This window comes from Patagioenas fasciata, chromosome 1, assembly GCF_037038585.1.
Source record: "Patagioenas fasciata isolate bPatFas1 chromosome 1, bPatFas1.hap1, whole genome shotgun sequence".
Lineage (NCBI taxonomy): Eukaryota > Metazoa > Chordata > Aves > Columbiformes > Columbidae > Patagioenas > Patagioenas fasciata.
In genome coordinates, this window is record NC_092520.1 from 129,747,637 (window position 1) to 129,760,365 (window position 12,729).

The 12,729-nt window shown below is 37.6% G+C and overlaps 1 protein-coding gene across 9 annotated transcripts in view; it reads left to right on the top strand.

Annotated features, from left to right (window-relative positions):
- TULP3 (TUB like protein 3) overlaps positions 1-12,729 on the top strand; it is a 33,179-nt gene that overhangs the window by 1,580 nt on the left and 18,870 nt on the right. For 3 of the 9 annotated variants that reach the window (XM_071814985.1, XM_065849270.2, XM_065849262.2), the window contains exon 2: positions 11,169-11,220. In XM_071814985.1, coding sequence (XP_071671086.1) covers positions 11,169-11,220 — 52 coding nt within the window. Of the gene's footprint in view, positions 1-225; positions 8,209-10,221; positions 10,367-10,420; positions 10,466-10,513; positions 10,607-11,168; positions 11,221-12,729 lie in introns of those variants that run through there. The other 6 variants (XM_071814995.1, XM_065849235.2, XM_065849295.2 and 3 more) reach the window with 5 other exon arrangements.

Consider the following 12,729-nt stretch of genomic DNA (forward strand, 5'->3'; position numbering starts at 1 on the left):
CTCTTCGACGTTATGTATTATGTATGCCTCCTCTCAATATAGATTAAACTGGGTTTGTGTGGTCTCGGTTCACTCTGCTTGTTTCTAGGTGTTGCTGTGAAGCATTCTTGCAATGTTATTATGCTCTTCTGTTCCTGATTAAGCTCTTCGGGTCTGTGGTGACATACTCCGTATGCCATTGCAAAGGAAAAGGAAATGACTGAATGGAACTTAACTGATGTAAGAGGAAAAACAACTGTCAATTTTGGAGCAGAGATTTTGGAAAGAGTTTATGCCTGTGGCACTTGAATAGCTCAAAACCAAAATTATTTGAAATTGAATGTGAGGACGCAGGCAGGCAGTGAAAATGGGTTTTGACAGAATCAGTGTGATTGTAAAAGCACAAGAAAAAATGCATTTTGGGCCTCTGGATAGAGAAAGGAAAAGCAAATAAAGAGAAACCTAGACTTCTAGTAGTTGGATTATAGCGAACACAGCGTAGAGAAGAAATTGTGTTTATTTATGAGATATAATTGGTAGTTTTAGTTGAGCATGTAAACAGGCCATAGAGGTAGAAGGGGTCCCCTAGTTGCTTGAGTCAACAAAATATGCTGTGAAACGTTAGAAGATGATTCTTTATGCAGACTTCAAAGGCTGGGATTTGTATATCACTTCTGGAAACAGTTTTTTAAAACCCGATGACCTGGCACATGAATGTCCTTGGATAGATAGTAGACATCTAATTTTGACAGAGTTGAAGCTACAGGAAATGGTGCATCTTTTCTGATAATAATTGTACTAGTACAATTTCTTTCTACTTAGAAACATGTTTGCATACTTTCATGGGTGAATCACAGAAATAACGTAAATATAATGGCAGTTCATGTGGTATCTGCTTCCCTCCCACCCCCAGTTTATGAAACAAAGTCCGTTACCTGAACTTTCTTAGTCTCAATGGCTAAAGCAAGAAAACTAGAATACATGAATCCAAATAAAGGTATGTAGTTTTAAAATAGAACCTTAAGGCCTATTATTTTTAGGAGTCTGACTTAGAACTTAGAATATTCAGCAGCACTATAATAAATTGCAGGAAGAAAAAGACTGCATTTTAAAGAAGGATCTTATTTTCCTGAGAAGAGAATAGTTAAATTATTCATAAATCACTAATTTAGTAATTAGAACTCCTGTTTGGTAAAATAATTTTCAGTTGTCCAAACAGTGGGTTGCAATAGAAAAAGTAAATGTGATACATAATAACTGGCAGTTTGTAGAAATGAAGATACTACCTGTAAAGTTAAAAAAGGGCTGTACTGGAGAACCAGTTGTCTTTTGTGTGTGCATCTTTCCTGGTGTGAACTACTTTTACTATTGAGCAGTATGTAAAATACACATTAAGATATAAAAAGTATTTTATTTCTGGTAGACAGAGGTAAAGGGGAGAAGTAAAACCTAAATACAGTTTTGTAAACGTGTTGTAGAATACTTGATGGATAGACAGCTGATATCTTGGCTTTAGGCCATCTCTGAGACAGGCTGTCCCTTGCAACTATGGCATTGTGTTAACCAACTGCTTGTCTACCAACACTGTCTTCCATTTAAGGTGACTGCAGCTGAAATTGTTCAAGGTAATTTTAAAGTTTTATTGACTTTTGGGTAGACATGGCACAACTATATTAATGCTTTAGAAAACAATAAGGTTGTTAGTGCTATTTCATGTTTTTGATAGGTGCTATACCTTCTTTCTTCATTTTGAGACTTACGGGAAATTAATTACGTTGAATACAGTAGAAACTTTCAGATAAAAGTCATCCTAAATCATTGTAAGCCTTTAAAATATTGAGAAGGGAATTTGGTTCTTATGGTAGTATGTGTGTATTTTAGAATCTTGGAGACTGAACTTTACCTTTTTTGTGCTGGAACAGTAAAAGCTTCTCACATGCTGCCTTACAAATGTGCTTCAGCTTCTGATTTGCAGGTGTCATGTATAAGGAATACAATTTTCAAGGTACAAAAATCTTGAACTGAGTCTACAGAGACTACAAAACTCTGTGTCAAGTACAGCAGTCCCTCCCCTAATTTCTTTGCTTCTCGGGTCACTAGACGTCCATGGGTTAGTGGTTTTCTGTTTGTGAACTCAGGAACTCTGAGACACTTCCTCAGTGTCTTCAAAAAAGGACCTGTTGTCAAAAAGCTAAATTTTCAAAAGATTATGAGCCCGTGGACTGAAAAATACTCAACAGTAACTTCATCTATAGCTGTCCAGCCAAAAGCCCTTTCTATATTTAAAAAACTTTAGTGCAGTTGCAGTTGTCAGGAATCTTGATGGCTGCTGGGCTTGACTGTTTTGTATAGATGAACCTTAATTATCATTTTGAGGAAAAAACACAAAATACTTTGCTAATGATTTTAGCTATACTTGTAATCAAGGGAAGACAGAGAATTTTAAACTTCCTTTTAAAACCTATCAGTATCTCTGTTAGTCCTTGGGTATTTTTGTTTGGCCACAGGTGACCTTGCAATTAACAATCACGGTTTTGTAAACTCCAGGTTTTTTAATTCTACAAATCTTATCCTTAGATAAAAGAGAATTGGCTTAATATCTTGTTTGCTTCATCCCTTTCAAGTCTGAACATTATAATCAAGAAATCTGTCCAAAATGAGAGGAATCCGTAAATATTTTATAGATGTTGAGATGTACTCCTAGGAGTACAGTTTCAAAAGAAAACCTTTTGCGACTGCAATTTTATACCACTGCTGTCAGTGTGAGTGAAGAAGGAATCACCTTCACTTCCTATGATGTGACAGGAGAGAAAAAGTAGCAACGCTGTTACACCTGTCACTAAAATTTCCAAATACTACTTGAAATGAACTTGTTAACTGCAATTGTTAGAACAATGAAAGAGTTGTCTTAAAGTTGAACCTTGTTTGAATTGTCTCTTCAGTTTCTAATAGGTTCTTCTCCCATCTCTTACAATTTAGAATTTAAGTTACTGATGACCCATCTTTATAGGGACAACCATTATTTCTTTTTCCTTTTTTTTTTTTCCTTTGATATGGTATCTGTCGGAGGGACAAATGACCTAATTTCAGCATAATTATGGCTTTATATGTGTGATAACTTCCTGTGACCAGACTTGCACTGGGATAGTTCCTGACTTGTTTTGTCACTGAGGTACAGTTGGGTGATCTCCAAAATAAAATTGTTGATTGTGTTGTAGTTGGATCATGGGAGGAATTCTCTTCTAAGTGAATTTGTTGATATGCCTAGAGCTGTTGTCTTAGACTACTGAAAGAGCATTTACCCTTACTCCTAGCGTTGTTTAAAACATATCTGTGGGATGCTAGAACTCTAACTGCCTGTGTTATTGTTAGAGAAATCTGTGGTCACTTTTGTACTCCTTTCTCATTTAGCATTCTTAGGTGAAATCCGAGGAGAAGAAAAAAGAACAAGAATCTAAATCTAGCAGCAGTATCTTGCCGAGTCATCAAGTTTGGAATGGAAATTAAAATTTGCTGTTTCTCTTTAATGGCTTCCATTTTCAATCCTTTAAAAATAAAAAACTATACTGCAACTGAAAGTCCACAATCAGTTCTACAGTGTCAGTTCAGAAAATTTCATTTATATTATTTACCTCATTCTAGTTCAAAAGCCTATAAAACAAGTGCAATTCATGGCATGACATATGATATGCTTATTTTCAGGAAACTTTGAATTTTGTTATCTAGGCTGGGTTAAAATACTGTGTGCTATTTAACTGCTGACTTTGTTGCTAGGAGAGAATAGCAACTGCTTTATGTTTAGCTGGTTTTATGTTGTAATGGGCTACGATGTCAACAAGAATGATAGACAAGGTTTAATAATTCATAAACAGAGGATCATAGGAGTCAGGATTCTAAGCCCTTGTGGATGTTGCTTTGCGCTTTCCTTGGAAAGCACAATTTCTATCAATGAAATGACTATGGGGATTTGGAGTGTATAGTTGATAGGGCATTAAATAGAAAGCTGGTGTTCTGCTTATGAAATAAAGTTTCTTTTCTTTAACGGAAACCTAAGCTTCATTAAATTCATATGAATAGACGTGATTTTGGAAGCACAGCATTCTGTAATTGTATTGGTGGTTAAGAGCTGAAAATCTATGTTGTGAATTTGTATCTTCCCTGTTAGTGTCAAGATCGCTGGGAGTCACCAGCTGTGAACTCTCAAAGTAATGTGTCTGGCAGGAGATTCCTTGTCTCCCTTTTCTTACAATTATTGTAATAAAACCCCAGTTTAAAACCCCTTGTTTGGCTACACACATTAAGATAAGTTTATGTGCATATTCTTATTATTGTCTTTCTCTGTGCCACCCTCCGAGCATCCATGATGGCTTTAGTGATTAATGGTCTGTGTGAATTTTTGGCTTCTCTTGGCCTTTCTTCCAGGAAAAGAAGACTCTCTTCACCTTAGGGATGCTGTAACAAATTACTTGAGACTTTTGTGGCTAAGGAAAACAAGGATCTACTTTCTGCTCTCCCAGGATAGTAGGGAATGTTTTGTTTGCATTCTTCTTTATAGTCCAGATGGAAGTTTTACTAGCTTCTGTCCAGAGAGTGCTGCTTTATTTTAATCACTCTGTTCCCTTGTTCCAAGTAGGAGGAGCTAGTCTTTTATACTTGGTGAGTCAGTTTTTCGATGGTGTATGAAACACTAAGAAGTACAGTAGTAAAATATTTCTGAACTCAGAATTTAAACTTTTCATTATGCTTGTTGCATTTTCTTGTAACAGCCTGTATTCTCTTATTGTCATCTAGTTTGTTCTCTCAGACTCAGGCTCTAAACTATCTCCATTTACCTTGTGATCTCCAGAATCTGAATAGACAGAAACACAGAATCATGGAGGTTGAAAGCGGCTTCTTGAGATCATCTGGTCCAATGGATCCACTGCTCAAGCTGCATCAGCTGCAGCAGGTTGCACAGGATGTTGTCCAGTCAGGATTTGAATGTCTCCAAAGATGGAGACTCCACAACCTCCTGGGGCAACCTGTTCCAGTGTTTGACCACTCTCTCAGTAGGAGTTTTTTCTTGCGTTTGGATAGAACTTCATGTGGTTTAGTTTGTGCCTATTGTCTCTTGTCCTGTCAGCTGGCACCTCTGGTTTCATCTCCTTTACACCCTCCCATCAGGTATTTATACACATTTATATATGTTTATATTTTTATATATGTATATACATCACCCCTGAGCCTTCTCCAGGCTCAACCATCTCACCTCACATGAAATATACTCCACTCCTTTAATTATTTTTATGACCCTTTGATGGACTTGCTCCACAATGTCCATATCTTTCTTGTGCTGAGGAGCCAGAACTGGACACAGCACTTCATGTGTGGCTTTGCCAATGCTGAGCAGAGAGTTAGGGTCACGTCCCACGACCTGGGAGTGCTTTCCCTAAAGCAGCCCAGGATGCTGTTAGCCACCTTTGCCTTGAGAGTGCATTTCTGGCTGAAGGTCAACTTGTCCACCAAGACAGTATGAATCAATTTCTAGAAAAGGAATCTTACCAAATTGCATATGTTTTATTCTTTGTTTCACCATAATTCAACTTTTGTCCCATAGACCCTTCATTTTTTAATCTTCTGCTACTTTACTAGCAGTTTCCTGTTTAGTTCACCTGACAATCTCCTGCCAAATAAATTCTTCCTATTTCAAGGCGTGTTGGTGTAGATATGTAATAGTGCAGAGCATATCCCATTGCATTTTTGAGATGATATTATACTATGGTTTTGTGATTCCACAGATAACCATTTTGAAACTGAAGATTCTTCTGAGTGGTTGTTTCATCTTGCCTACACCGTTTCATTTTACATTAAAAAATCACTGGAGCAAGTACTTTAAAGAGACATTTGTGTCTCCTTTACTGATAAATACTCTTTTCTGCATTAACTTAGATGCAGTCAGTCAGTACTAGACTGCAACATTATTTACCTAGTTACATTTGGCATGTGAACAGTCACCCCAAAAGAGACGCATTTTCAAGGGAACTGCTTTAGGCCAAATGTGTTCTTGCTGGGCTGTTTTAACCTCAACAGCCTGTTACTTTTAGGTACACTTCACTTACTATTAGGGCGTTATACATATAATGTATGGTGTCCCAGTCTAAGGAGAGGGCTCCAGTTCACAGACCCGCTGCTCCGAGAAGACCACTCAAAGGGGGTTTTATAGTCTGGTCAGATCCTGCTGTGGGCATTACAGCATAGTCCAGAAGCTTCGCAGCTACTCTGGGCACCTCCTTTGTTAACGACCCTATCAATTGACTCAGGGTTCTTAACAGGACCCTGTCAATTGACTGAGGGTCCCGCCCCTCCTGCCCCACCAGCTAGTGGAGGTGAACTGACCCTGCCCTGGGGTAGGGGAGGATGTGACTGTCAGCACTTTGGTACCATCCTAAGTGTGTATGTGGGGACAGGCACAGTGGGGCAAAAAAGGTGCTGAAGAGCTAACTGCCCCATTGAAGGCTCTGAAACTCAGGGGGATGTGCAACTGCCACACCATATTTAAAATCTGTCTTGCCAGTGAAAGACATGTAGATCTACATGAAAGATCATGTAGAACATTTTCTTTCTACAGGCTGCTCTTCTGTGCCTTTTCTTGCTTCCTCTCCTTGTGGCCTCTTGCTCACAGCTGCAACCAGTCAATTCCTTGCAAAACTAACCATAATAAAGGCAACATTTTATTTGCCTCTCTAGAGCTTCAACAGTCACAGTAGAAAGGGGACTTAATTGGTCCCTTGATATAACTTGAAGAAGAATGCTTAGCTCTCCCATCAGGGATAACCACACCTGAAATCTGAAAGAAACCACAGCCTTACTCCATGACAGCAGTTTTTAGCATAATAATAATCAACCTTGACTAAAACCTGTTGTTTTCTATTGAAATCCACAGCTCCGCGATGTATCCCAATGGTTAATTAGTCACAGTGTTAAATAAAAATTTTATTTGCAATCAGAATTTGTTTAGCTTCAGTTACATATGCCTGGATTTTATTTTCTTTTCCTCTCTCATCAATAGTCATTTGTGGCCTCAAATCCATGGAATGCAGTGGAGTGTACTCATTATTTTTCTCATGAATAAACCGTAGGATGCATTTGAATCTTGCTAAGAGGTAAATTTTCCAGGCCTTGATCAATTTGTTCAGCTTTCTGTTGAACCCTTTTCAGTTCTTCAGAATCCTTTCCCATGTGGGACTTCAGACAAAACACCAAGACCATTTTCAGACTGGTAGATTGCTTTCTTGCCCTATTTTCTATGTTGTTCTGCTTTACTATCAGGGTATTTCATTATTCTCAGAGTTGCTTTATTCCACTAGTTTGTATTTGGCTGATTCAATGATAATTATTGCCAAGTGCTTAGAATATAACTTTTCTTTTTTTTTTCTTTTAAGTGTAATATATTCAGGAACACAGAGAAGTTGCTATGAAAACAAGAGTGTTAACTCTGCCTATCCATACGTATGCTTTACAACATAGTTTATAATTCCAGAATTGCAGTGTGTTATTGAAAAATAATACGTGCATTTTGAAATAACTATGTGCTTTTTTTTACATGAATGAAAATAAACTGCATAAAAATGAAGCCTTAATGGCACATATGAATGGCACTGTTCCATAACTTGTGTGTTATCTCTTCATTGTGTTTAGTTTGATATTCTGAAAATGGTTAGGAAAGATCAAATAAATCTGTCATTCATGTTCTGTTGCAACACTAATTTCTGCTTACGATATGAAGACTAATTCTGATTTCAGCAGGAATTTGAGGTGGTATCAGTTGAAAACGAAACGTTTTGCTTCATGTTGGACTATGTTGAATGTGAAAACGGATCTGTGAGGAGGAGTGGATCTGCAAACCTCTTTGTCTTGCTGTCTTCTCTCACATTCAGACATGCTGTTGTATCTTCTCAGTTGCAGTTGAGTGTTTTTGTTAAATAGTTGCTTTCCTACTCTCATATTTATTCTGTATCCTGGGTAATTGCTAGTCTTCATTTCTGTGTTACATTCTGGGTACTTTTTCCTTCCTCTGTGACACGTGTCCATTACCCATCATGCAGCTTTAGTAGGAGAGCCAGTGGATTCTGGTAAATGTAGTTGAGGTGTTAGTGGGCCGTGTCTTCTGTAGTCTGCTCCACTGCAGCGGCTGGGAAGAGGAAGGTCGCAATAGGCTACTTGAATATTTTCAGTTCTTATTTATCAAAGGTAAACGGGCAGCTGGTTTAGTGGTTGTGGGTTTTTTTTCCTGTTTTGAACTGTGGTATTGTATCTGTGAAAATGCTGCTTATTCTTCCTGTTCCTACTGGAATCCCTCTTACTGTGCATAAACCCTTAAAACAGAAAAGCACAGCGAAGAGCACAGTGGTTTTGTGTGGGTATGTTGGCAGAGCATGTAGATATACTGGCCTGTGTAGTTAATCGATCTGAAAGGATGTGTGAAGCCTACAGCTGTATTAGCACACTACTTGCATTCCTGAGCAGTGAGTGAACTGTAGGAGTGATTCTGGCACAGCCATTTCCTGTAAAGTCTGTAACAACACCAACCCTACTGTGGTGGGTATAAAAAGTTTGAAGTGTGTTCATGTGCTGGAAGCTCTTTTTTATCTGGTTATTATGTTACACTTTCAAGTGCAGAAAGAGTAGGTAAAAATAGTGTAATTTTTTTTTAAGCTACTATTTTATTTAAAGTGCCATAGTGCTCATGGCTTTGTTTCTTTTTATTTTGCTCCTTGTATGAATCCTTGCACTTTATAATGGCAAGTGATGGCTGCTTTCATTTTGTGGCCTGCTACAAGATGATTGTGAAAGAGAACAATCTTGTTATCTTTTGCTTTACCAGGCTCTGTGATATGTTAGAATCTTCTGTGTTTCAAACATGTCTGAGTCTCAGTTTAGCAGCTGGTGGTAAGGCATCATTTAATTTGCATTATGGTCCTGTTCCAACAGTCTTCAGACCTGTCTTTGATGTTCTGTAACTTTATTCCAGTGTGGGTAGGAAATAAATTAAAAATATGAAGGAAATAATTTTCATTGAGGTTTTCCATAAGGCATATATGTCAGTCATAAAATATTAGCATTTTGCCATCTTCCAGGTAAAAAGGAAAACCTGGAAGCTTATTTCCAAAAGTTGTGGTGTTTTTATTGCTTTTTATTTTCTGAAGAAGAGACTAATTTTTGGGATGCATTTTCTTTTAGGAAAAGCAACAAAACCTCAGACAGTAGCTTGTATCTACACAGGACACCTTTGTAGTTCTTTTTAATTATATAAGAATGTGTCCATAACTCTGAGAGCTACAGAGATTGCTTTATAACAAACTCTTGTCTACAGTTAACAAATGTCATTTATTTCTTAAGTCAGTAGGCATATGAAAAGGAATATTCCCTTCCCCCTCCCTTCCCCCTGCCTTTTTTTTTTTTTTTTGTCATGAATATTTTACCTGGAGCTTTCAGGCATTTTTCAGACTACCAAAGATGGCCTTTTCCATCGCCTATGCTTTAAATAAAAAGCATGTCACATTTTAAATTTATGTTGAAATTTCACATGACAACTAAAGTATATTTTGCTGCACTGGAAAGGTGTGTCTCTGCATGTTTCTTTCTTAAATTGTGGATGTTTGCAGGTGAAGACAAGTGTATAACGTTTGCGGTGGGGACATGCAACAGCTCTCTCTTCCTCTTAACATTCATTCTTCCAGGCCCTCCATTACCTTTAAATCCAAGGTGCTACCTATTACTGGTTCATGTGAGGAATAACGTCAGTTTTTAGAAGCAAAGTGTTTTCAAGGTCCTAGACCTGTTATGTGACAATACTTGAAATATATTAGACAAAAATTATAGAAATAAGGAAAACGGCAAAGTAAAAAACCAGGCCAGTGGTAACTTGCTGTAAAATAGCATTAGTTGGCAATAAGCACCAATTTTAGAGTATATAAACTGTTATATGTCTGTATATAAAACTTTTGTTCTGCACTTTTAAGCCTTCAAGAACAAGGACCTGTGCTGGCTAGGGTAGTCTGTCTGTAAGGACCTCCAGACTGTCATCTGCCTGTCTGGAAGCTGAGTCAAATGTGGATTTACTAGGGATTAATGGGATTCTGAGCCCTTTCTCTGCTCATTAGCTCTCTGTGCTGTGATCAAATTTCCATGGCATATGTGTTGCAGAAACACCACCCCACCTCTCTCCCTGTTTCTCACCATCTCTTTTTTTTTCCTTGTTAGGGTTATATGTTCAGCACTGTCTGCCAGCTGGTGACTTCACATCATTGGACATTTCTGCATACCTAAACCAGATGGAGAATTTCCTGTTTAAGTTGAATTTTTGGCTAGCCTTCCTTTTCTACATGATATCAATAAAATATATAATGTTTGTCTGTTTCTCATATTAAATATTTTCTTCCTGATGCTTTCTTACTTCCAGAGAGGTCTCTGTCAAAGCTGTGTAGGGGGAAACTGCACAACTGTGGTAGGCAGAATATGTGCTTACTTGTTATTTAATCTTTTCCCTTTGTAGGGTTAACTGCTCTAAATTGCACTTTACATAATAATTCATGATTGTGCAAAAGGAAATGGGAAGTCTATATGCAACACAACTTAGAACAAAAAAGTGAGTCCTTATGAAAGTTGTGTATAAAACACTTAAGTAGTTTTTTTCATCTGTAGAAATTAATATCAGGTGTTGCAAATACAGATTCAGGTATTAAAAATAGTTCTGGGAAGTCAGGCAGGAGGGGGAAATGGTGCAGGTTTGATTCCAAGACAAAATCTACAATTCTGAGTTAATTTGGAATTGAGTATTTTATGAAGAAGCAGGGATTTTACTGAATTGGTCTGAACTTTGCTAAGCCATTGGATAGAAATTGTCTCATAGCCCACCTCAAGAATGGCTCATATTCCATCTGCCAGTAATTAAGCCTTTTTTTACTTATATAATGTTTTCAAAACAGTTTACTAAGAAGTTTAAACTACAGTTTGGTCCTATTTATGACAGAATGTGAAGTATGTTTTCTTTTTAATGCCTTGTAACTTGGTCTTCTTGTGGGATAGAAGTTATGTTTTACAGTTGTTTTAAAATCTTGATGGTGAAGTTGTAGTCTCTGAATAACCTGTACTCTTGCAATGCAAACAGTTTACGAGCAGTAATTATTTTGTTTCTTTCCCTTTCTCAGAATCTTTGAGGATGAAAGCATGAAACTACGACAGCTGAAACTAGAGAATCAGGTAAGTGATAGTGCTGAAGCTGGTAAAAATAAATATATGAAAACAAAAATTAGCCATCTAGAGACTTGAGAAATCATAGAATCCTAGAGTGGTTTGGGTTGCAAGGGACTTTAAAGACCATCTAGTTCTTACCCCCCTGCCATGGGCAGGGACACCTTTCACTAGACCAGTTGGATCAGAGCCACATCCAACCTGGCCTTGAACACTTCCAAGGGATGGGGCATTCACAGCTTCTTTGGTCAGCCTGTTCTTGTGCTTCACCACTCTCATATAGGGGTGAAGTGCTAAAAATGCTTGGTCTAAAGATTACAAATAAGAACTCATTGCTAATGTTTTTCTTTAAAGATTTTCATGGCTTTCATTAGTTTAAGTGAACCTTGCTGTGGCTTGTAGGCTTGATTTCTTTGATACATTTATTTTTCATACATCCTACTTATTTCATTCAGATGGAGTCACCACAATGCAAGAATGAATCAAAAGAAAGGAAGGCTGCAGGAGATCGTACATTTTAATCCTAAAAGAAAAGGTTTCCCTGAGTTATAGAAAGTCCTCCTTAACACTACTGTTGAGCAAGATTTCCATCATATTTTGCCTTTTTTTTTTGTTTGTTCCCTATAAAGAAAACATCTACAGCCCAGCATTTGTCAAATATGAGGTTATAGATTTCAGTTTTTAAAGCACTGTTTGCTGGATCACCATGTTCTTCAAAGCAATGAAGTGTCCATCCTTAATATTCTTCCTCTATAAAATTTTAAATGCTTATAAATAGATCAGAAGATGTGAGATTATTGTGATTCTGTAGCTGGCCATTTTCCACAGACTACAAATCATTGTCTTGCATTAATCTGTGTTCAAATTAAAGTATCTTTTTTATAAGAGCTCTCTCTCAGAGCTGAGGATCTTTAAATCCAGACATAAGAATCTTCAGGGGACTGTTGTGGTGGAAAATAACCTTCTTTATGAGGATTTGTTTGTTATTTCTAGTCTGAGTTTGCTTAGCTTTGGCTTCAGCCAGTGGAGTTATTACCAACTTCATCTGTGTATATGTAGGCATTTCATCTTCTTCACAGAAAGGGCTGTCAGGCATTGGAACAGGCCGCCCAGGGAACTGGTGGACTCACCATCCCTGGAGGCGTTTAAAAGGCTTAGGGACATGGTTTAGTGCTAGTTAGGTTAGATTATGGTTGGACTTGATGATCCTGAGGGTCTCTTCCAAACAAAATGACTCTATGATTCTATCTTTGGTCATATTTATAATCCTTTTACTTGTAGGCTATCCAGCAACAGTAGTTCTTTTGTTTTGTTTTGGGGTTTTGGTTTGGTTTAGTTTTGTTTGTTTGTTTGTTTTAAAAAGGCAAGCAGCATTAGTTCAAGTACTCAGTAAAAGAGCATTTAGTGCCAAATGCTACTCAGTAGAAGGTCCAAACCTGATGATGGTCTGACTGCTTGATGATGAACTTTAGTGTCTGAGGACTGTTGTCTTGGGTCACAAGCTGGTAGTAATCACTG